Below are 21,864 nucleotides of genomic sequence, written 5' to 3' on the forward strand. Positions count from 1 at the left end.
AGTCCCTCGGATGACATGGAGTCACATTTCTGCATTGCAGAGACTGTTCAAAACCATGTCTTCCCATTACTGGAGCTGGTCCCAGAGACAAGTTCAGTGCTATCTCCCCACTAGCCTCTGGAGGGTGATCGAACTCAGTATGAGTGACTTTGATCAACCTTGAACATCGTCAGCTCAAAATTTCAACTCTGACTCAACAGTTACTAGGTTCTTGTTCCTTATAGGTGAAACAGTGGAAAAGAAAGCAGGGGAAAGCTCTAAGAATTTAATGCAGTGTATACCCACAGCTCTGTGATCCAAACAGAGGACCCAGCTTTGCCAACCTAGCTTTTGGGATTCTTGTCTCCCTAATACATAGCAGCAGGATTTCCTTCAGCTAGAAAAATGTAGGGTTAAAAAGTTGATTCTCCCTTGGGGAAAAAATTATAGTTTAGATAGTAAGAAAAAGAGTTGCTGGACTCAAACAAGTTCTGCAAACCCTCAAAAAACAGAATTCAAGAGATTCCCATCACCTCAATCTCCATTAGGGATTGCCCCTCATGGAGATCTACACAGTGCCATGCTGAGCATGAGGAACGTTGATTGCTGTAGTTGTAGTAAAAAAACCAATGTTTTCCCCTGGGGCCAGGAGACGAGACAGCACCACTGATTCTGACATAAGAGTGTTAGTCCTTTGCCATATATGCAATGTAACATCTAAGCTTGATAGGCAATGATCATAGGAACATCTGAGTTGGCCTCAGGCAACGTTTCCCAACCATTATGGAGGTGTAAGCAGTGAGGGAATACTTGAGGGGATACAAAACAGAGATGATGAAGAGGGTAACTCCAGCTAGGTAATAAACTGCGAGCACACAAAGATTTAGAAAGCACAAACAGCCTACAACTCCTGGGTATCACAATCACTGTACATGTATGATCATGCTGGCAGTAGTAATATACATTATGATTTGTCTCCCTTCATAGGAGTGGCCTGCATCTTTAAGGTGCTTAGAATATGTCTGTAAAGAAGTATTGTTCTTTTCAATTAATAGAACTTGTCAATGATCATAAGTGCCAAATTTTCTTTCCCTCCCCATAACAGTGTCATTTTGTCTGAAGCTGTTCCACCAAAATCCTTAAGAAAGGCACATTAGTTTGATGGAGACCTTTTCGGTGGCTACCTTGGCAATACAAAGCTTCCTGAAATCATCAGGTATGCAAACTGTCTCCAAGGAACCAGACTTTAAATTCTAAAGCAGTCTAAATCATCCTAAGTCCAAACTTCCATGGGCACCATGGATTCTTTTGTTCCAACAGAAGGCAGCAAGTTTTCTTCATCCAGGAAACGAAAGGGGAATTGCACTAGAAATCCATGAATCTTCTTTAATTCTTCTGCTGCTTTTGCAGCATCTTGGGTTACCAATTTTGACTTGGCAATGAAGTCACGCAGCTGGGCTAAATTAGTCACCTCATCACTGGGAAGGCATCGGAACACCTGATTTGAAATAGAAAGAGGAGGTTGCACATAAGCATACAGGAAAATATCACGACATGCATTCCACAGTGGAAACTGATGCTACTGTAAACACCTTCATATATATTTAAGTGAATTGGCTAATGGAGCCTGGGGAGCTTAACAATTTGTACACCCGCCTTTATGAGAAAATCTGTACAGCAATCGCAAAAGACTGGAGTTTGCAAATTAGGATTCTGGGGACTTTTCCTGATCCCTACAGGAGATTATCCAAAATTAGCAATAGCTAGTTTGCTTTAGCAGTGAGCTTTGCTTTGCATACGGGCAAATAGATGATTCTTTCTTACAGGGCCCAATTCTCTCCTAACACATGCTGATGTAAATCAAGAGCTCCAGAAATTGGAACTACAATACTCTGCAAAATCAGTATATAAATGCGAGGACAATCTGAGTTGCTACCTTGCTTGTCTGCCAACAGTATTTAAGGGTCCAAAAAGTTATGCCAAAAGAAAACCCTTCATCTGATGTGGCCTTTTGCTGCTCAGAGCTTGTGTAATTTCAGTATTCAAAACATCTTGATGAGATCTAGAGATTGAACCCTCCCGCCCCACCAGTCCCTCTCCCACAAAACCAAAATGTTGCTTCTCTCCTTTACATCCATCAACAGTGAGCCTGTTGGAAGCAAAAAGAGAAAACGAGCCAGGTACTTCACCTTATCAAAAATAGTGGCATTGCGGGCAGCTGTTGAAACCCACACCTCCTTGAAGAATCTGTCAGAGACTGGATCCTGAAGATCAGCACTGAGGTCTGCTGAACCACCAAGAACAACCCTGAAAAGGGGGGGGGGGGAGAAGAACTGATGTCATTGGAAGGTAACACAGAACCCTCCAGAGAATTTTCATAAACAGGAATGTGATCCTTGTAATCAGCTGCTTTCTTCTGGAGGAAAACAAAACCAGCAGGTAACAAAACCAGTCATGTGCAGTTATTGAGTTAAGTGACCCTAGAAAACCATCCAAAAACGAAAACTCATAAAGGACCCATGTTGTTATTTTTTATTATTATTATTATTTGCATTGCAGCCCCATTGTGCTAGGCATTGCACAAACATATACCAAAAAAGATGGGGATATTGTTTATCAGAGTGTGAGAAACCTTCTGCAAAATCAACCGCAGGTTTTCCAGAAGGTAATAATGGAAGGGGACTGAAGTCATCAGTTCAGAATACCAGTCAGTCCCACCAATGGGAGCCGAGAATGTACATCTCCCAAGAGAGGTTCAGCATCTTGCAAAATCAGGCTGTCAGTAGCGGAGCCCTGTGTTCACGTTCCCCTGCTCTAACCACTAGGCACATTCCCTCTTCGATGTGAACCCAACAACTCAATCCTGAAGAAGAAAGAAAAGGGTTCCCTTAGATAATGTCCTCTTAATACTTAATAGATGGTGCTGCGCGCACTGAGACTTCCTTGTCTGCCGCTATTTCCTACACAGAATAGTCTGTCAGCCTTAGCACTGCCTTATCTTCTCCTCCTTTATGTTTAAAAACCATCCAGATGGAAAATGGGGGAGGAAAGTGTTCTAATGAGAAAACAGCTGTGCTGCTGCCAGATGGCTTCTCTGACTGAACAAATTCCCAGTACAAAAAAAAAGAAGACACCACCACCTAAAACTGATACAGTGCAGTGGCAGTATTTGTTCCTTAGCAAAGTTCCATTGTCTTCTGTGCACGTTCCCCCTACTGAAGGGGTCAAGGAAAAATTTAACCAAAACAGACTCCCAAGATTTGTAATCCAAATAGTCATTGGGGAGTGGGGGGGAGGAAGGAAGGAATGGGACACTGCATGGGAAATCTAGGCAACCACAAAACTCTCTGGGCTAAACTCAGTCCATGTGTTAGTGGGTGTAGGTTCATTGATTTTACAGGAGTTAAACCCACTCATATCTTTAATCCCGGGCATATCCTTTATGGACAACTGCACAGATGCTCCCTTTTCAAAATCAATGAGGAATGCAATCCCTGCAAGGCAGCAGGACTGCATCTTCCTGCACAAGTACAAAATACTAATTACCACAACCTGCTGGGAAAAGACCTCAGTGGGTAAGATCTTCCTGGCACCCAAGAATTTAGCATGAGATTTCCATGCACCGTAATTAGTTTCTAGCACTCATACCTAAAACACCGGAGGCGGAGTGACTGAGCAAATCTTCCGGCTTTGTAGTCCTTTCCATCCATCACTGAAGGGACGGTTTCGGTGTCTTGCACAATGATAGCCATTTCACTGTCGCGTTTTCCCAGCATGCTGCGGTCATTGATGTTAGCAGAGCCTTTCAAGGGAAACAAAGAAACTATAACACCACAAACAATACATACCGATTCCCCAAGGAATGCGACCACCACAAAGGTGATAGGCCTGTTTACCACCAGCGGGACGTGGACCCAGATCCTCAAACCTATGGGAGCTAGGCACCAAATAACTTTAAGAACGGGGTCTTGCCAGCTTTTCCTTTGCAGGGTCCCAGCGTTCACAGTATGCCCTGAGACTAGGTAGAAAGACACACCACTCTTGTGTGTAAAGGAGTTTCAATGAGTAGCTCTCCTCCAACCTCACACTCTTCTGTGTATATCCTACCACCATCACTTTACTGTCGACCACCCTCTACCATCCCACTGTGTGGTTCCTTGCCTGTGCATATGACAAGTTCAGCTGCCTGGACTTAGCCGACCTGAACTTAATTGTCCTCAGTCTCTTCCAATGGAAGTAATAAAACACTACGGGAGTTCATAGATTAAAAATCTTCTCCTTTGTCAGTAGGTGGTAGAGAGGAGGCTGAATTACCTTTGCCACTTGTTGGAACTGGAGAAGATCAATGTAAATGCCATGTGAACATTATCCATTTTATTCTCGTTAGCAAAACAATTTAGGTTGCTAAGGATGGAGAGTCTCGAGATGAAGATTTGTTAGAACAGACCCTCCATCAAAGCCACTTCTGATTTAAAGAGCCACAAAAGAGCCAAGATCAGTATGTGGGGGGGGGGGAAATCTCCACATTCTCCATAAACTCCAGGGCATGAAAGAAGGTTAAACAATTTTGAATCCAACACAAAAGGTTTTAAAGCTTAATTTCTCAGTAGCCTCCAGCTATTTTTGCAGAGCGATACCATGGCATGCAAGGGCAAGGGTCAGAGTTTAATTTGGTCTTTATTTAATATGTTTAATGACACAAGCCGGCTTCTTTGTTTGAAGTCATTCTATGGATTTTCTTTGCTTCATTTATTTCATAACAAAAGAAAGGAAAATTTTTTTACTTGGATTTGTGCCCTAAGCCCAGGCAGAATCAGTGTTAAAGTAAGTTGCACAGCAGAGCCCACTTACGCAGCATTAGTGTTTCTTCTAAAATAAACAACAGAAAAAGAAAACACTTTCAGGATATTTTTGGGGGGGAGTGGGGTTAAGAAAGAAGGAAATCATTTCTGAGTCATACTGCACTGAGGGAGGTGGATAACTCCAGTTTCTAGCAACTAGTAAGTAAGGCTTCCAAAACTCCCAGGGGCCAAATTTTCATTTCTATGTATGGAGAGCCATGTGTGCCAGTTCCCAAGTATTGCCAATACAATGAAAATATACCCTCCAGGGGCGTAGAGGCCATTCTAACCAACAGGGACATTTGTTCTTTTTCTATTCTTTGCTGTGCTGTTGAGGTAGCATTAGAACATATTGTGCAAAATGTAAAGAGCCAAAATATCAGACAATTCTTTCAGAACATATGCACACGTCCTAATATATAATTATAACTTTTCCCCTCTCTTTAAAAATGTTTTGAGTGCAGTTATGGCAGTTTAAAGGTGCCAGAGTGACGGCACTGGAGAATAAGGTTATTTGGCCATATAACAAGAATGGAGATGGGTAGTAGAAACTTCTCCCCGGTACTTGGCTACTGTGCTTCATTCTGTTCTCCAGAGATCATCTCCAAGACTGGCAGGTTCTCTATGGCCATCCAGTCTTTAGTCACTCTTTCCAGGTGCCAATTAATTCAGATTCTGATTGTGGTCTTTATGGTGGGGACACACACATGCTAAGAACTGGGCTCAGACAACCAGCTCATTCAACACAGATCAGCTAACTGCCAGCGCAGCCAAGAATCATTCTAATGCCTTAGCTATTTCCAACGGGTGTTTGTGTCAGGATCCTGTTACAGTCAGGGAGAAACTGGCAACTATCCCTAAGCAAGCCTCTGACTTTGTGTGCCCATTCCTGCATCTCCCACTGACTGAACATCCAAAAGTGAGTGCACAATCGCTCTGCATATATAAAATGGACTATGCACTTAGGCACTTTGCTTAGTTGCCCGCCCAATGCTTGCAGAAAAACTTAACTCCAAAGGAGCTTAACCTGTACTGCACAGAGATCAGGAAAAAAAAAAAACATGGCACAGAAAAGCAGGCAAGAGTTTGTTCTGGGGGAAGGAGCAGCAAGAGACTACAATAGCTGGGATTTAGCAAATTAACATATACCCACAAAACACTCCAGGCAAAGCAAAAACCCTGCAACAAACGGGTTCCTACAGAAAGAAACCCAGATGCTTTAGTAATCCCAGTGAGTGAATATACTGACTACCGCTTTATCAGGAGTTGCTAGTGAGAAGGGGAAAAATAAAATCAACCCCCTTAAAATACTCACACTCCTCCACAATGCAGCTGAACTAAGAATTTATTCCCATGTGCTTCAATCACTCAGGGCTTCAGTCACATGGAATTCTTTTCTTTTGGGGGACGGGGAGGAATTAACCAAATTAATTGACGTTTAAATCAACTAATCAGCAGGAAATTTAAGGTAGGACAAATTTGTGCCTCACCGGCTTGTAAACATCTGTGTCACTGGTCTCCTACTGCAGCTGCAGAACCAGGGCCTTGCTTTTTCCACTAGAATGTTGGCACTTCAGTAGGAATGTGTCAGGTGCATGGGGCAGCACTGGAGGATGTATTTGGCTCCACAGCTGGTACATTGAGCCCAAGCCTCTTGGGGGTATGTCTACACTGTAAAAAGACCTGCGGCAGCGAGTCTCAGAGCCCGGGTCAACTGACTTGGGCTCACACTACAAGGCTAAAAATAGCAGTGTAGACATTCGTGGAGCCCAAGCTCTGAAACCCAGCCAGGGGGTTGGTGTCAGAGCCCTGGCTCCAGTCCAAGCCTGAACATTAACGTTGCTATTTTTAGCCCCAGAGTGAGAGCCCCCTCAAACATAAATCAGTTGACCTGGGCTTTGAGATTTGCTGCCGTGGGTCTTTTTATTTTTTTTCGGCAGGGTAGACACCCTTGGATGACAGCAAAACGTACAGATAGCACATCACCATGCCTGCCTGCATTTAGGTGGATGCACCATAGAATTAGTCCTGTGTTTATGATCATCAATAGTAAAACTATTGTGGCTGTTCTTCATACTAGAGACGTGAGAAGACTATCAAAAGGACAACTATACGAAGCAAAACCCTCCCGATCCAAACTTCAACCTATCTAAGGCTGTATGCTATCAGGATTGTCTCTGAGGAGGAGGACAGTATCGTTCTGCTTCTTACAAGACCTAATATTATGATGCTCATGGGCAAAGCCTTCGTACTGCTACAACAGGCTGAAAAGGGCTCTCTTAAAGAAATAGTAGTAACTCTGGGTCAAATTCTTCTCTTGTATTCTGTGGTATAAATCAGAGCTGAATTTGGCCGTATGTTGTTATTTTATGGCCTTATAATAAATATACAATAACAGAGAGAAAGATGAACAGCATAGTTTCCTAATGGTCACATGTTCCCCAAGTTCCCCAAGTCTTCCAAATTTCACAGCACATTCTATTCTTTAAGGAACCGATGACAACTCTTGCAATTTAGTGGCTAAAGCTGAGTTTGATGAAAACAAATGGACAGAATTCCCTGCGGTGGGACAAGTTTAACCACCAGGGGGAATTTCAAAGCCACATTTCTTTATCAATTAATCAATACACTTTAGAAGCCTTCCTCCATCTCGCTTCCCCCATTAACTCGTAATTACTTTACATTTAAATTCAATATACAACACAGGGAATGGGTTAGCAGGTAAAATGGAAGAGAGCACAGCAAGTAGTGATAGCCATGTGCACTTTGTACAGGGCAGAGAAATCTAACGGGATTTTTCAGTCAGGGTAGTCAAATGGTACAAATTTCCCCTGCAATTGAGGGATAGCTCAGTGGTTTGAGCATTGGCCTGCTAAACCCAGGGTTTGTAGGGATATTAAAGAAGGTACTAACAGTGATTCCCCCAAGTGACAGTGACCCCCTCATAATTTGTCCCCCACACTTTAAAATCCAACAGTTTCACCAAGTACAAAAATCTCTTGGGTCTTCTGTTAAAACTTGTAAGCTATTGTCTGTAGAAACCATTGATTGTATTTATCCTGTGAAAGATACTTTATTACTATGTAAAACTTACAAACAAGTTAATTGACTTTGTTCTTGAAGTAATTGATACAATGTAAACAAACACTATAAGCCGTTAAGTGACTTTCACTTCATTCAACGGCTCCTAGGACAGACCCCCCACCCTCTGTGATTAAAGGCCGGGAGTCTCAAATGAATTAGCACACACCCCAAAAGTGGTGGAGACAGTAAATTAAAATATGGTTAAGATATGGAATGTATGCTGATGAATGCTTGATATACATGAATGGTTAGGGAGGTGCCAGCCTAGAAAGGGAGTATCCATCGGCCGAAGAATGTGTCAAGTGGATGACCAGAAAACCCCCGGAGGGTAAACTGGGATCCACCCCATCACCTGGAAGGATGAGAAACACAAACTTTGGACAGTTTGGAGCCACCAGGAATGTGCCCAGGAATGTGTCCAGGAATGTGCCATCTGATGATTGAGTCAGCAACAGCAGAATGAAACAGCTCACATAGACTAACACAGGAATTAATTCCTATAAGAATGGACTCTCAAGACTGATGACTTTGAGTCTCTGGTTCTGCTGCCAACCTCCAGGAACATCAGGTGCATCTGACACAGACTCGGCTCCATCCTCATGACCAAGATACCTGGCCAGTAACTTGGCATGAGCAACTTCTAGGCTGGTAACTATAACACCTATACAGAACTTGAATGAATGATTGTGTGAATGAATCTATCTATCTATCTATATATATATGTGTGTGTGTGTGTGTGTGTGTATAAGGAATAAGTAGTGATAGGAATAAGTAGTCAAACAACGTTTTATCTTTTGCTTTACCATTATATTTACAATAAAAGTGGCATCTTTGCCTTATCCCTCTTAATAAGATCCTGCTGGTTTTTATTCTATTGGTATAACAGGTTGTGAGTTCAAACCTTGAGGGGGCCACTTAGGGATCTGGGGCAAAAATCAGTACTTGGTCCTGCTAGTGAAGGCAGGGGGCTGGACTCGATGACCTTTCAAGGTCCCTTCCAGTTCTAGGAGATAGGACATCTCCATTTATTTATTTATTTAGTTATTAACTGTTTTACTCACCAATGATGACAGTGTTGTCATCAGCTATAAGCAATTTGCTGTGAACATAGATGAGTTCAGTGACGAGATTTCCGTCCAGCTCGGCGTATGTTCGAAGCCCACAGAACGATATGTAATTTATCCACCGATCTCCAACTGAGGATTAAAAGGGACAATGAGGTGGGAGAGTGAGAGGTGGTCATTAGTAATATAAAGGCAAGGAAAAGCAAAACAGTTAACTTTCAACATCTCCTTAACAATAACATAATGTAAATAAGTCTCTTTAAAATAGATGTTACTCTGCTATGCCTCTCTGTGCCATTCTGATCCATATGGCCAGCTTGACTGGCTACCCAGGGATTCCCCCATTTTGGACCAAACTCTGCCTTGTGTTGTATACTAGCACCTCCAATTGATGCTAACAACTGAGAATCATTTGGCTAGTTGGTTGCTTTCTCTGACTGAGCCGTGGGGAAGAGGTTGTAACCATTTTTTTGTCTGCACATGCTATGGAAACCATTTTCTATTTTAAATGACCTACAGTTCAGATTTAGACAAAAATACATGAATCAAGGATGTATTATATGGCACGTGTATTTATGAAACATGTTTTTCGTGGTGCTCTGATTTCTATCCAAGCAAATTTAAGGACGCAGGCTGACCCGAGGAAAGCAATTATGATAACAGTGTTATAATTAAATAGTTTTATCTCTGTGTGGTCATTGGGAGCCAAGCAACAGTGTAACAAAAAACCATCTCTAAAACAACCCAAGGCTATATGACCCAATAAACAAAATCCAAAAGTGGTGAAGAATCATACATAAGAATTCCCCACCCAACAATCTATAAAATACACACTTCTATTGTCCTCACTCCATCTTTGTGCTGCATAACCCAATGTTAGAAATCAACTTGACCACAAAATCAAGCTAAACAGAAATAAATGTTGGGAGTCTTGTCCACGAGGATGCCACCGATTGGATCTTACTGCTTGATTATGTTTTGTCAGATACACAGATGTTTTTGGCTAGTGTGTTTTCCTTATTTTGAAGATGTTTGATATTTGACATAATTGCAATATTTTATGTTATTGAAGTTTATATAACTGGCGAGTGGATGAGTTCATTTATGCTTTATAGCTAATCAAAGTTTAGTGTCCTCAAGACCTAATGATGAACATCACACAGAGAGGGAAACAAAGCACTTACTCTCTGCTTTCAACTGTCCCAGGATAGAATTATCTCCTCTGCACATGGTCCTGGAAAGAATTAAGGTGGCAGTTACAAATACAAATGATCTGAAGCAACGACGTACAATTAGGTATGTGAAGATAGCAATACTCCTGATGTGCTAATCACAAACACAAGACACATTTTAAGTACCATATAAACAGAAGAACTGTGACATTCTCAGAATACATTTTTCCTAAACAAATGTCAACAGGGGTGTAGAACACAGAAGGCATAGAAGTTCGTATGCACCTCTGGTCGGTCACCTTATGCTAGGGAAGTTATTGTAGTCTACATGGGGATAAAAAACCCACATCTGGCCTGGGTCAGCTAAGTCAGGCTCACAGGGCTGAAAAATCTCTGTGTAGACATAACCTAAGTATGATTCTGCCGGTCACTGGATTCTCAATGTTGGTCCCTTGGTCTCACGACCCCTATGGTAGCATGGCTCCCTTATAAACCCATGCTGCCTTCAGCTGTCCCTCCCCAGAAAGCAGTCACAGCAGTACCACTTCCTTCCCCTTTCAAAGCCTCCCCCCCGCCATCACCCTTGTGCTGGGGTTGCTTCTCTCTTCTGAACAAGGAGAGAAGAGCATGGGGTCCCAAGGACCAGAAGGGATCTCTGAGCAGTCTGAGCATCAGCTTTGAAAAAGACTATGGGGGAGATTTTAAAAGGCATAATTGGTAGCTATGTGCCTAATCTGCAATGACTTTCATTAGGATTTAAGGCCTAACTGCCATTTGTGCCTTTGAAAATCTATCTCTTCCCCGACCCCACCAGGCTCTGTGGAGCACGAGATTACAAAACTTTGAGGCCTGCCCCAACCTTTACTCCTTGCAAAGAGATATATTTAGCACCATGAAATTTATTGGGTGTGGGTCTTTCAGATGGGGCCTCCTGTGCTCTGAGTGAACATTAAATATCAGTATTTATGCACGTATTTCCAGGGTATAATATAGGTGTCTGTGTTTGAAAATGCATGTTATTCCTCTCAGGCTGATCTCAGAATCTGTGAGAGATACCTGCAAGAAATTCAAGATCTGCTGATGAAACCTAACTAGGGCCCCCGACAAAAGCAATATGGCTGACAAAGCCATAACGCTCTGAGCTCCCTCTGCTGGCTGGGCAGCAGGGCAGTCAAATAAAGCACTCTTCTCTGGGCTGAATTGTCATCTTTAATGACGGTGGAGCTCAAAGCAAGATAGAGTTGTGGTGCTAATATTTGTTGTTGAACAAATAAAGCCATGTTAATTTCAGCTCTGTTGAAACCACGGGGAAAATTGATACTAAAATACTGTCAGGCTTCTAAAAAAATATCAAAACCACATGGATAAACTAGAAAAAACTGTAGTGATATGTAGTAAATTGTAGTAAATTCTTAAAAGAAGGGTGGAAATTTCAAGTATGAGTAAATTAAGTCTAGCTCTATGTGCTTGTAGAAAAAAAACTTATTTTGGAGCCTTATGGTGCATCCAGAAAACAGGCTAGACAATGAGCTCAGCAAGGATTTTATTAGCTATCTCTAAGTCCAAGGTCACTATTGCAAATAACAACAATAATATAAAAAACTGTTGGCGTGTTATGTAAAAACTGTATCACAGATAAACAGTTCATTTTCTTTTTCTTTCCCACATACTGTATGTATGTACAGTGCCTAGCACAATATGGCCTTGATTCTGATTGGAGCCTGTGGTCACTACCACAGTACAAATCATCACTACCACCACCACATCAACAAAACCATGGAGATCACTATAAAGATCTCAGAGTACTGTGTCCTTTTTTGGCCTGTGCACAGTACCTGTAGTTGAAGTGCATTATGGCTTGCAGTGCATTCCCACCTCCAGTTGAAATATCTCCTTCAAATCCAGGCAACAGCGGGATCACCACATACACTCGGTATCGTTTGCTGTCCCTAAAATAAATAATCCAATAATCCTTTGGGATATTTTCCTGCAATTTCAACTTCTTTTCACCAATCCTGCAACCAGTCCTTCTTCACTGGCTCTCATTCCATTGATTTACTCCTATGGTTTCTGTAGTAGGCTTCTACTTCATTTTTAAGGGAGCGCGAGTCAAATGTATTTTTGGTTCAGGTTTTCCACAGTTGTGGTCAGTGCTACAGCATTTATTTAAATGCACGTGCACAGAAGGTGTAATTTACCAAGAACTGAAAACAACAAAAACAGGTGTAGAATAAAAAGAAAGGTTGGGACATGTTTATTTAAGTGTAAGAGGTATGGTATGCATCACAGAGATGCAGGGTGAGGTAATTTTCTTGATTGTTGTGTCTAGCTTTATGGAAATAAGTGCCTTTGAGAATCTCAGTTTAAACGGACAGCACCTTATTGAACATGGCTAGCAGCATAAATTATTATTGTAAAGTCAATACAAGCATGAAAACAAAATTAAATCTACAGTTTTCCTCCTCTCCCAACCTTGTCCTGTTTCCAAGCTGCAGATCACACTGGGAGAGGAGATACAAAACTCAGTGCACTGGCCAGCTTTTGATGAATGGGCCTTCCCAGAATATTTAGAAAGGGTAAATATTTGGCCTCATACATCACGAGGGTTCAGTTTTCAAGTATCCTTAATTGTGATCTGATCCTGGATTACCTCTGACTTGCTAAATCCACCCATTTTTGCTTTTTCTTTGTTGTTAGTTAGATGCTTATCTTGAGGGCCAGCCAATTTCCGCTGTGGCTTAATTCTAGAGATGCCTTTCAGCCTGAGTAATCCAAAATAACAGTAGGGTGCCAAACAATGGCAATTTCCCTAATTAAAATTCAAATGCTCCCTGGCTTTAGATGCTGTTTTTACCACCATGAAAATAATGGTGGGTAATTTCTGATTGCCTTCAAAGCCCAAATTGTTTTGTTACTGTACTCTATATGTGAAAAGAGTCTTATTTAATTTACTCATCACTAGGTGGCAATGTATTTCAGTATGGATAAAGCCATTTTAAAAAACAGTATCTAGGTGGACCAGTTTACATTTTGCGAAGACCATTTTTTCCTGGTAAATCCTTAATTAGCTTGCACCTTCAGATGAGAGACCAGAATAATGGCCAGGGGATCAAAACTGGTTCTCATGTGACTACTAGTACATGTATCAGTGGAGGAATTTCTACTGTTAATGGAACAGCTACCATGGTGGCCCTGAAATTATTGCAAATTGCTTTGGACTATCAATAGGATTACTCATGCTTAAAGCTAAGCATATGCTTAAGCACTTCATGGTTTAACATGTGTCATTTGTAATCTCAGTATTTGAATAATACAGTGTATCCTTTAGTAAGTAGAAGGAAGTACAAAGGGAATACAGTACTGAAGGAATCTATTTATCCTAGCTTAAGCAGTCAAATGTTTATAGATAAAATTTTAATTAAAATGTTATTTTTAAAGCAAACTTTAGAAATGGTTAAAATGTCTCATGTGCACATTATAGAAGAGATGTAAATTGCAAAGATTTGGAAATTAAGGATATAATTATTGATATTGATGAAAATATACTGTAATGTGAGAAAAAATTACTTATAATCAGCTAGTTCTTACACAAAACCCAGTTTGCTTGTCTAAACACATAATAAAACCTACTAAAATATGCCAATGAAACAGAGGAGACAAGGAGAAGAGGAACATTATGAATGTGGAAAATGTTTTGTCTACAGAATAGAGAAATATGATACTTAATTGGGAACACTCCACCAAGATCTTCCATTTAGGATTAAATATCTGTGTGCCAGCTGGCCTTTTTCCCCTTCCCTATGGAAGTTAAAGTGTAACATTACTTCTTTCTTCATCCTAGCCAATGACATGCACTTTATGGCAAATGCAATCTGGGTGATTCAGCGTGGACTTGATCTTCTACTCCGTTAAGTCACGACGAGGTACATACCCAGATGGTTCAGGAAGGTTTGTCCTGCCACGGCTACATTACTATTTGTACTTGTGCTAACTCTCAGATGTGCAACTACATATACATGAACTGAGAATCAGACCCTGTGCTCATAAGGTAGATGTGGCCTAAACAGTAGATTTTCTGCTGGCTCTAATGCAGCTGTTTAAGCTACAAAGAGGAAACCCAGTCCAACGGTATGTGTTAAAACAGCCTATTACATCCGGTCTTGGAAAGATAAATATGATATTATGGATAGGTAAGAAATCTACAATATGTTTGGAATGGCTCTCCAGCTTAACAAGGCTACGCTGATAGATTGGGACTATGCTGCACCACAATGGCGAAGTGCCAGGGAGCCACAACCACTGGGTTGCCATACAAATACTAGCACTTTTGAATAGTGAATGCCATTGTGAGGCACACTGCAAAATATTTCTGGTCAACAAAATATTTCTGGCTTTGATGTATATCCAATTGTAGATGCAGAACCAGATTCTTCTCTCATTGATTTTACCCAAGTATAATTCCGTAGACTTCACTGAAGTTACTCCTGATTTATACTGGCATGAGAAGAGAATCAGCCTATAGGCTTTTCTCCATAGCATGGTACAGATACCTTCACTATACATTGCTCAATGACCATGTTCCTGTATCTATCCCCAAGCTGTTCTGCCTTCTGGCTGTAGACAGTGGTGTTCATGTTGAAGCAAACCAATTTCTCCACTGTCTGTCTTTCTTCCAGGGTGTCTCTGACCACTCCAAACCAGATTCTGACCTCACACTGGTTTGCTATCATCTTAATGACTCCTGATTTACACCAGCGTAAAGAAGAAGAAAATCAGACCCTCTCTCTCGCTCTCTCTCTCTCTTTTAGGAGTGTCACTTCCTTCACTTGTCTGTATTTCATGTTAAAGCGCTGAAAAGAGTGAAATCAAGATGACTCCAATGGGTTTCTGAGGACCTTAACACCTCTGAAAATCAGCTCACACATGCTTATGCATGAGAGGAATATTTAGAGACCAGACATTGCAAGTAAATCAAACTCATCCACATGCACAGTGAAAAGCACAAGTGTTAGCTGAAAGGGGGAAGGAAAATGAGGAAGGTTTGCAATAAACTCAATCCAACACCGTAGGGTATGACAAATGTCTTAGGGTATGTCTAAACTGCATAAAAACCCCATGGCACCAAGCCTCAAACCCAGTCAACTGACTCAGGAGAGCGGGGTTTGGGCTGTGGGGCTAAAATGGCAATGTAGATGTTTGGGCTTGGCTTGGCGCCTGGGCTCTGAGACCCTCCCCCCTCACGGAGTCTCACAACTGGGCTCCAGCCCTAGGCTGAACATCTACACTGCAGTTTTATAGCCCCACAGCCTGAGTCCTACGAGCCTGAGTCAGCTAACCCAGGCCCAGGATCTTTTATTGCAGTGTAGACATATCCTGCAAGATAGACACCAGAAAAACAAACCTAAGCAAAGCTGTCCAGGATCATAGAAAAGGCAAAACTAATTCCTTTGTTGCTAAACGCTTCAGTTAGCCACGTTATCACTGGGCCAGTTCTTAAGTGACAGCACTAAGATATCTGACTCTGATCCATCCATGCAACCTGCTGTAGCTACTGTACAATTTAAAATACTACGGTTCTCTTGCAGTGATGTGGGCATTGTAAATATCCTCCAGCGCTTATTAGAGAAGGGGCTGGCATTGCAGTAATGGTCTAAACTTGAATCACGGTCAAATTCCTCAGAGTATGGCAGCTTTCACTCTCCCCATTTAAAAGCAATCCCCTGCATAGAGATCTTCAATAAACCACGTAGCCAGTTTATATGATTAAACTTACTTGTGTGTAAAGTTGAAGAACAGTTAGAATCATGAAACTAATGCTGGCAATGGACCCATAATGTTAGGTAAGATTTACCAAATGCAGTACCAACAACTTGCTTTTTGACTGAAGTAACATATCTTATAAGGCCAAATTCTACACTAAGCGACACCAGTGCAAGTCCAGAATAATGCCATCAATTTCAGTGGAGTTATTTCAGATTTACATTGGTGTAACAGAGCAGAATTTGGCCAAGATAAATGTTGCCTCTGAGTAAGGACTGTGTCCCTTTACATATTATTTTAAACCGTGTCTTACAAATGCAGTCTGGATTCCATTTACAATATTTTTAATATCATCTTAGTAACAAGATCCTGACAGTTCTTTTGAAAACAAAAAAATACCTGTGTGCTTTAAGAATCCGCCGAGCGATGGTATCTCCAATCTTGTTAGAAACGACTTTGTCATCAGCACAGCTAATAAAAAATTGGTTCTAAGGGAAAAGTGAACACAAAGAAATTCAGAATCATCTCACTGTCTTTTTGCCAAGGATGGTTCAGTGGTTAGGCCCAGAATGCAGATTCACTTCCCTGGTCCACCACTGACTTCCTCAATGACCTTATACAAATCAGTTAGTCTTTCTGTGCCTCAGCTCCTCATCTGTGAAATGGGGATAATAGCACTGTCCTGCCTCACAGAGAGGTTGAGAGGATTAATACATTAAAGATCGTCATGGATTCAGATACTACAATAATGGGGCATGGATAGATAAATAAACAGACATTGGGCTGGGGCCCCATTTTGCTACAGTTTGAAAGAAACATTTTTGCTGAACACAGAACAGCAATGACACAATAAGATCACAGGGTTTAATCACTACAAAAATCTCAAAACCCAGAATGTATGATTTTTGTTAGGATAAGAAAAAAATTAAGTGACTGTTTTCAACATCAGCATAGATAATGGCCTCAAATGAGCAATCCTCAGAATTGTTAAATAAAAAAAAATCTGATTTTGTGGCTATGGCAAAGCATGAAGCATACGCAAGTTAAAGACTGCTTCCCAAGCATGTAATTATCTCCAGATAATTATTTGGCATTATTGCCATTGTGAAACTCTTACTTTGACACATGAGGTGAAATCCTGTCTCACTGAAGTCAATGGGTGTTTTGCTATTGACTTTACTGGGATCAGTATTTCACCCATGCTGTCTACAAAGTCATAAATCTACCTGCTTTCAGGGTTGTGGGACTATTCTGAGTCAAGAAGCAAATAAAGCTACATCCTGTACAATGTTTTCCTGGATGGCAACGTATTATTTTAATTAAATGGTGTCTGTGTGCGCGCTCAGGGGGAATAATTATTCTTGATTAATCTCCCTCTTTAAACACTAACAAGTAAAAAACATCCAAACAATAGATGGAAACAGATACAGAATAAGTGTCTCCATTCAGCCATTTATTCCTGCATTTATAAGTCCATTCATACAGAGGAGAATTATGCAAGTTCTACGATACTATTAAGTGAGTCCACTGTGCATCGATGGGAGACCAAACACTTTGATATGTAGGGCTGGGAATGCAGCAGAGCCAAGAAGGCAGCTGGAAGACAAAAGTTGCTAGAGGTTCTGGAAAGAGAAATAGTAACGGAGTGGCCTTGTATTTTAACCCACATTTAGAGTTCTGTACTGGTACATTAATTACTGACTTGATCCAAAGCCTATTAAAGTCAATGGACATAATCCTATCAACATGAGGGGGCTGCAGATCAGGCTCTATGTTAATATTAACGTTTCAAAATTTACAAAAGGAGAATAAAATAAAGAACTATCCTGCTGAGGGTCACAGGATGTGCTCAGCACTTCATTGAACCAAACTGCCATTGCCTTGCATCCGTGGTACTTACTTCGATATAGATGTAGTGTTTACTGTTTTCTATCACGCTAACATAAGCATTGTGGATGGATTCTTCATGGTACTTGATACCAGCTGACCAATCTGCAGCAGAACGGAGCACCTGTAAAGAGACAGATTAGCTGTTTTAGTTCTGCCCTGATATAAGATGGCACTGGCACCCTTTACTAATTGTTTTGAACTGGTTGGTTTATTTTTCATGATTTCACTGACTTATGTAACACACACAAAATTTGCTAACTACATGTTATATGTATAACAAAGGGAAATAAAGCTTAGAAATACTGTTAAAAAATTAAAACAGTCTGATGAAAATATAAAGGCCTTGATTCACCATTTTGTTACCCCAATTTTATGCCAGAGTAATTTCAGTAAAGTCAATGGAATTATACTGGTGTAAAACTGGAGAGACAGAGTGGCAAATCTGGTTGCAAAAGTCTATTACTTACTGTAGTTCTTGTAATGTTGAATTGCCTTTAATATATTTTCTCAAGGCTTGATCCTGAGCTCATTGAAGTTAATAACAAAATTCCCATTGACCTCGACGGTGCCAGATTAGGCATTTATTTCTTATGCACAGAGACACATGCCATCAATTTTACAGCTGAAGTACCTACTGAAATCAGTGAGTTTTGCCCAAAAACTGATGGTGCATTATAATACACAGGCCAATGGCACCAAATTTTAAACAGGAATGGCAGTCTCTGCCCTAAACAAGTACAGTCATTTACATTTTTGTGAAAAACTCTTCCCAAACTGGTCAAATCTGTCAGATTTGTGATTTTTTTATTTTAATTTGCAGTAGGTCAAATTCACATGAAAATTTTTTCTGACTGTCAATCAGAACAGGCATTTCTGAAGTAACAGACATTTCAAGATCCTCCGAGTATATTATTACATCCCCAATGTAGTACAAAAGCTTTTGTCAAAAGGCAACCAAACTAATATGGGAAATACCCTTTGCTCACATTCTCTCCCATGTTTACTTTTGTCCTTTGCTGAAACTCTGGTTTGTGCTTTCTCATAGTTTCCTGCCTCTGTTACTATAAACTCCTACTCACTGTCCTTTCCCCAATCTCATCTCTCTCCAGTTCAGTGAGTGCAAACCCCCACTGCCTACATAGTCTTCCCCACCTTCTGCTCTGACCATGCCTCTCTCTTTTTAAGATCTCTCCAGTTGATTTCTCTTCTTCACCCATATTCAATTCAAGCTTCTGCTCCTCACCTCACTATTCTATTCCAGTATCTCTGACCTCATCTCCTCCTACATGTCATCCGACCCTCGGGGCTCCACCCGAGCTCTCCCCTTACCATTTCATTCCTCTCCTTCATGCACACCTATGCCTGGAGCAACCCTTCAGTCAACGTTATGGCCACCATCTTGGCTAACACTGGGAACTGAACCAGGAACCTGTAGAGCTAAATTCCTTGAGCTAAAGGAAAAGGGGCAGGTCCTGAGCTAAATTATCATAGCTCAACAAGCTTCAATGGAGCAATGACAATTTACACCAGCTAAAGATCTGGCCCCTAGTCCCTATGGCTGAGATCTGTACCAGACTCGCACGCATATTTCCTCCAGATAGAAAAAGTTCATCCAAGTATCTGATACTCACAGCAAAGTCAAATACTGGACAAATCCCCACTTCTGTGACAGCTGTAATGTTGGCCAACAGCAGGATTAAACTGGGGCCCTCCTGAGCTGAAAGCATAAATTACTGCAGCTTGAGCTGAACAGCCAGCCTCTGTAGCTAGAGGCTGTAACAAACGCGCATCCTTTATGGATTGGGCGCAGAGACAGACACATTACCCACCCTGACCAGCGGGTTACATCAACATGTGTTAAGTGACTTTCATGGCATACTTAAACTCTTTGCATGAAGCCCACCTCCTTCTTCAAGGTCTGTGCCTTGCTCACATCCCCACTGCATTAGTCACATCCCCACTGCATTATCATCCCCACTGCATTAGTCAAGACATCAAGTCAGCTGTTCTAGATGGAAAGCTGGCTGATTTTTTACAACCCACAGCCCAATCGTCATGCTGTCTTGTGAAACTCCCTTTTCCTATTGCTGGTTGTTTTCTGTGTGCTCTCCAGTGCAGAGTTCTCTTCTGCAGGTTCCAGCATTGAAGGAAACAGCCATGATTCCTTACGGAGAGCCATTGGCAGCTGCAGGAGCCAAATGCTAAGTCTGGGAAACAGTTTTGCAGCGGAGGATTCTTGCTTTTTGCTATTTAGCCCCCCTCACAGTCTGTCTCTGGCCAGTGGGCCAGCATTGCCTGTAAACAGTTGTGTGATGTGGTAGGTGTGAAACTGCACATTCACCTAAGATAGGATCAGTTCCTTGAGGGGATAGTTTGCCAAGTTGGATGCATCTTATTCTATGATTTATCTCTCATTCTAGTCATGGGCTACATTTTCTGGTATGTAAATAACAACGTACAAATCAACCACAGCTGTGTTTAAGATGTGTTTAATGAAACAAGAATATCCCTTCCATGTTCTAATATGTTTTAATAAATAGCTGGATTTTCTTGGAATTTACAAATAGGAATACGTGGGCAGCATATTAGCCTGCAAAATACATTTTTTATAACTGGCATGATTGATATAGATATATTTCTGACACACACTAACCCAGACAGTGTGACAGCCAAGGAGACCTCTGACTAAATGAAAATTCAGGCAATGGCTTAGCATGCCATGTGAATCCAAATGTGATCACCTGGATATCACCTATTTAGCTTCCTATTAAATGTCTGACTCATAAAACCCTTATCTGCCAAATAAAAAAATAATACCCAAGAATGAAGATTTATCCAGATGACAAGGACTCTTGAGAATCAAGTCTGTAGTAGGTCTAAATGGGCTTAGCTCCACGGAAGTCAATGGAGATATGCTGATTTACACCAAGTAAGGATCTGGCCCTGATTATTGTATATTTAAGTCAATGGTTTTACTTTGGATTTGGAGTGCTGCAAATGAGAGCAGAATTTGGCCCACAGTGTGTCAATGAGGAAATCAGAAAGTGATACCTCATTTGTGTGATGTCTTTAGAGTCACAGAGGTAGGGAAGCATCTAAAGAAGCTACAGAGGGACCTGATCTTGTAAACACTTCCTCTAGTGCAGTGCTTCTCAAGCTATCTGATGTGGGGGACCGGCAATTTTCCCCCCCAATGTGCCAGGGACTGGTGCCATATTATTATCCTATTCGACCCTCTTATGAGGAAACTCGCCGCGGACCGGTAGCCGATGGCTCATGGACCGGCACCGGTCCGCGGACCACCACTTTGAGAAGCACTGCTCTAATGCATGCACTTCTCCTCTGCATAATTCCACTGTCTGCAATGAATCTCTGTAGTGGAGTGGTTGCGGAATTTGACCATAAGCTTAAAACTAGAGCAAAAGTGAGGCTTAGAAATAAGATAATGGTGCCCGTCTGGGCAGATTTTGGAAGTGTGGGGGAAATGCTGGCTGAAAACAAATGGGATAAAAGCAACAACCAATTTGTCAAGAAGTTGCATTTAGCAAAACACAAAACCAACCAAACAAACCAGGAGTAAGTGGGTCATTGCAAAAGAACAAGAGTGTCTAAAATAAGAAACAGTGATGGAAAAGATATGCAGCAGAGGTACCACACAGAGCAGCAATAGAAAGAGTACAGCATGAAGCTTGCAATGGGAAGGAAAGGAAGATTGCATAGGTGGTTTCAACAAACAAGACAACTTTCAAATACATTAGGAAAAGGAGTTTAAAGAGACATTCAGACCTACCATAGACAGAGTGATTTATTGATCAAAAATATAATTGTTAAAGAACCCAGTAGTCGTGTGTCACTCTATCTATATAGGAGATTGAAGGCAAATGTCACAAGAGAGGAAAGAAAATTCAGAAGGAAATCTGGATTATGCCAAACCAAGTGAACAGAAAGTAAATCTGATGAGTGAAAAAACTCCAGAGCAGAATGGGATCCATCCCAGGATTTTAAGGAAAGTGTGAAAGAACTTGGCAAACTTTTAGTAGATGTATTTAATAGTAACTTATTGGATATGCATAG

The 21,864-nt window shown here is 41.2% G+C and overlaps 1 protein-coding gene across 2 annotated transcripts in view; it reads right to left on the bottom strand.

Annotated features, from left to right (window-relative positions):
* Positions 1-1,252: 1,252 nt before the first annotated feature.
* Positions 1,253-21,864, bottom strand: part of PLD1 (phospholipase D1) — a 69,437-nt gene continuing 48,825 nt past the window's right edge. For both annotated transcript variants that reach the window (XM_065410357.1, XM_065410356.1), the window contains 8 exons: positions 17,801-17,911; positions 16,300-16,388; positions 11,976-12,089; positions 10,153-10,202; positions 8,966-9,100; positions 3,628-3,781; positions 2,169-2,286; positions 1,253-1,477 (listed from right to left, as the gene is read on the bottom strand). In XM_065410357.1, coding sequence (XP_065266429.1) covers positions 1,253-1,477; positions 2,169-2,286; positions 3,628-3,781; positions 8,966-9,100; positions 10,153-10,202; positions 11,976-12,089; positions 16,300-16,388; positions 17,801-17,911 — 996 coding nt within the window. The remainder of the gene's footprint in view (positions 1,478-2,168; positions 2,287-3,627; positions 3,782-8,965; positions 9,101-10,152; positions 10,203-11,975; positions 12,090-16,299; positions 16,389-17,800; positions 17,912-21,864) is intronic.

Source organism: Emys orbicularis, chromosome 9, assembly GCF_028017835.1.
Source record: "Emys orbicularis isolate rEmyOrb1 chromosome 9, rEmyOrb1.hap1, whole genome shotgun sequence".
Classification (NCBI taxonomy): domain Eukaryota; kingdom Metazoa; phylum Chordata; order Testudines; family Emydidae; genus Emys; species Emys orbicularis.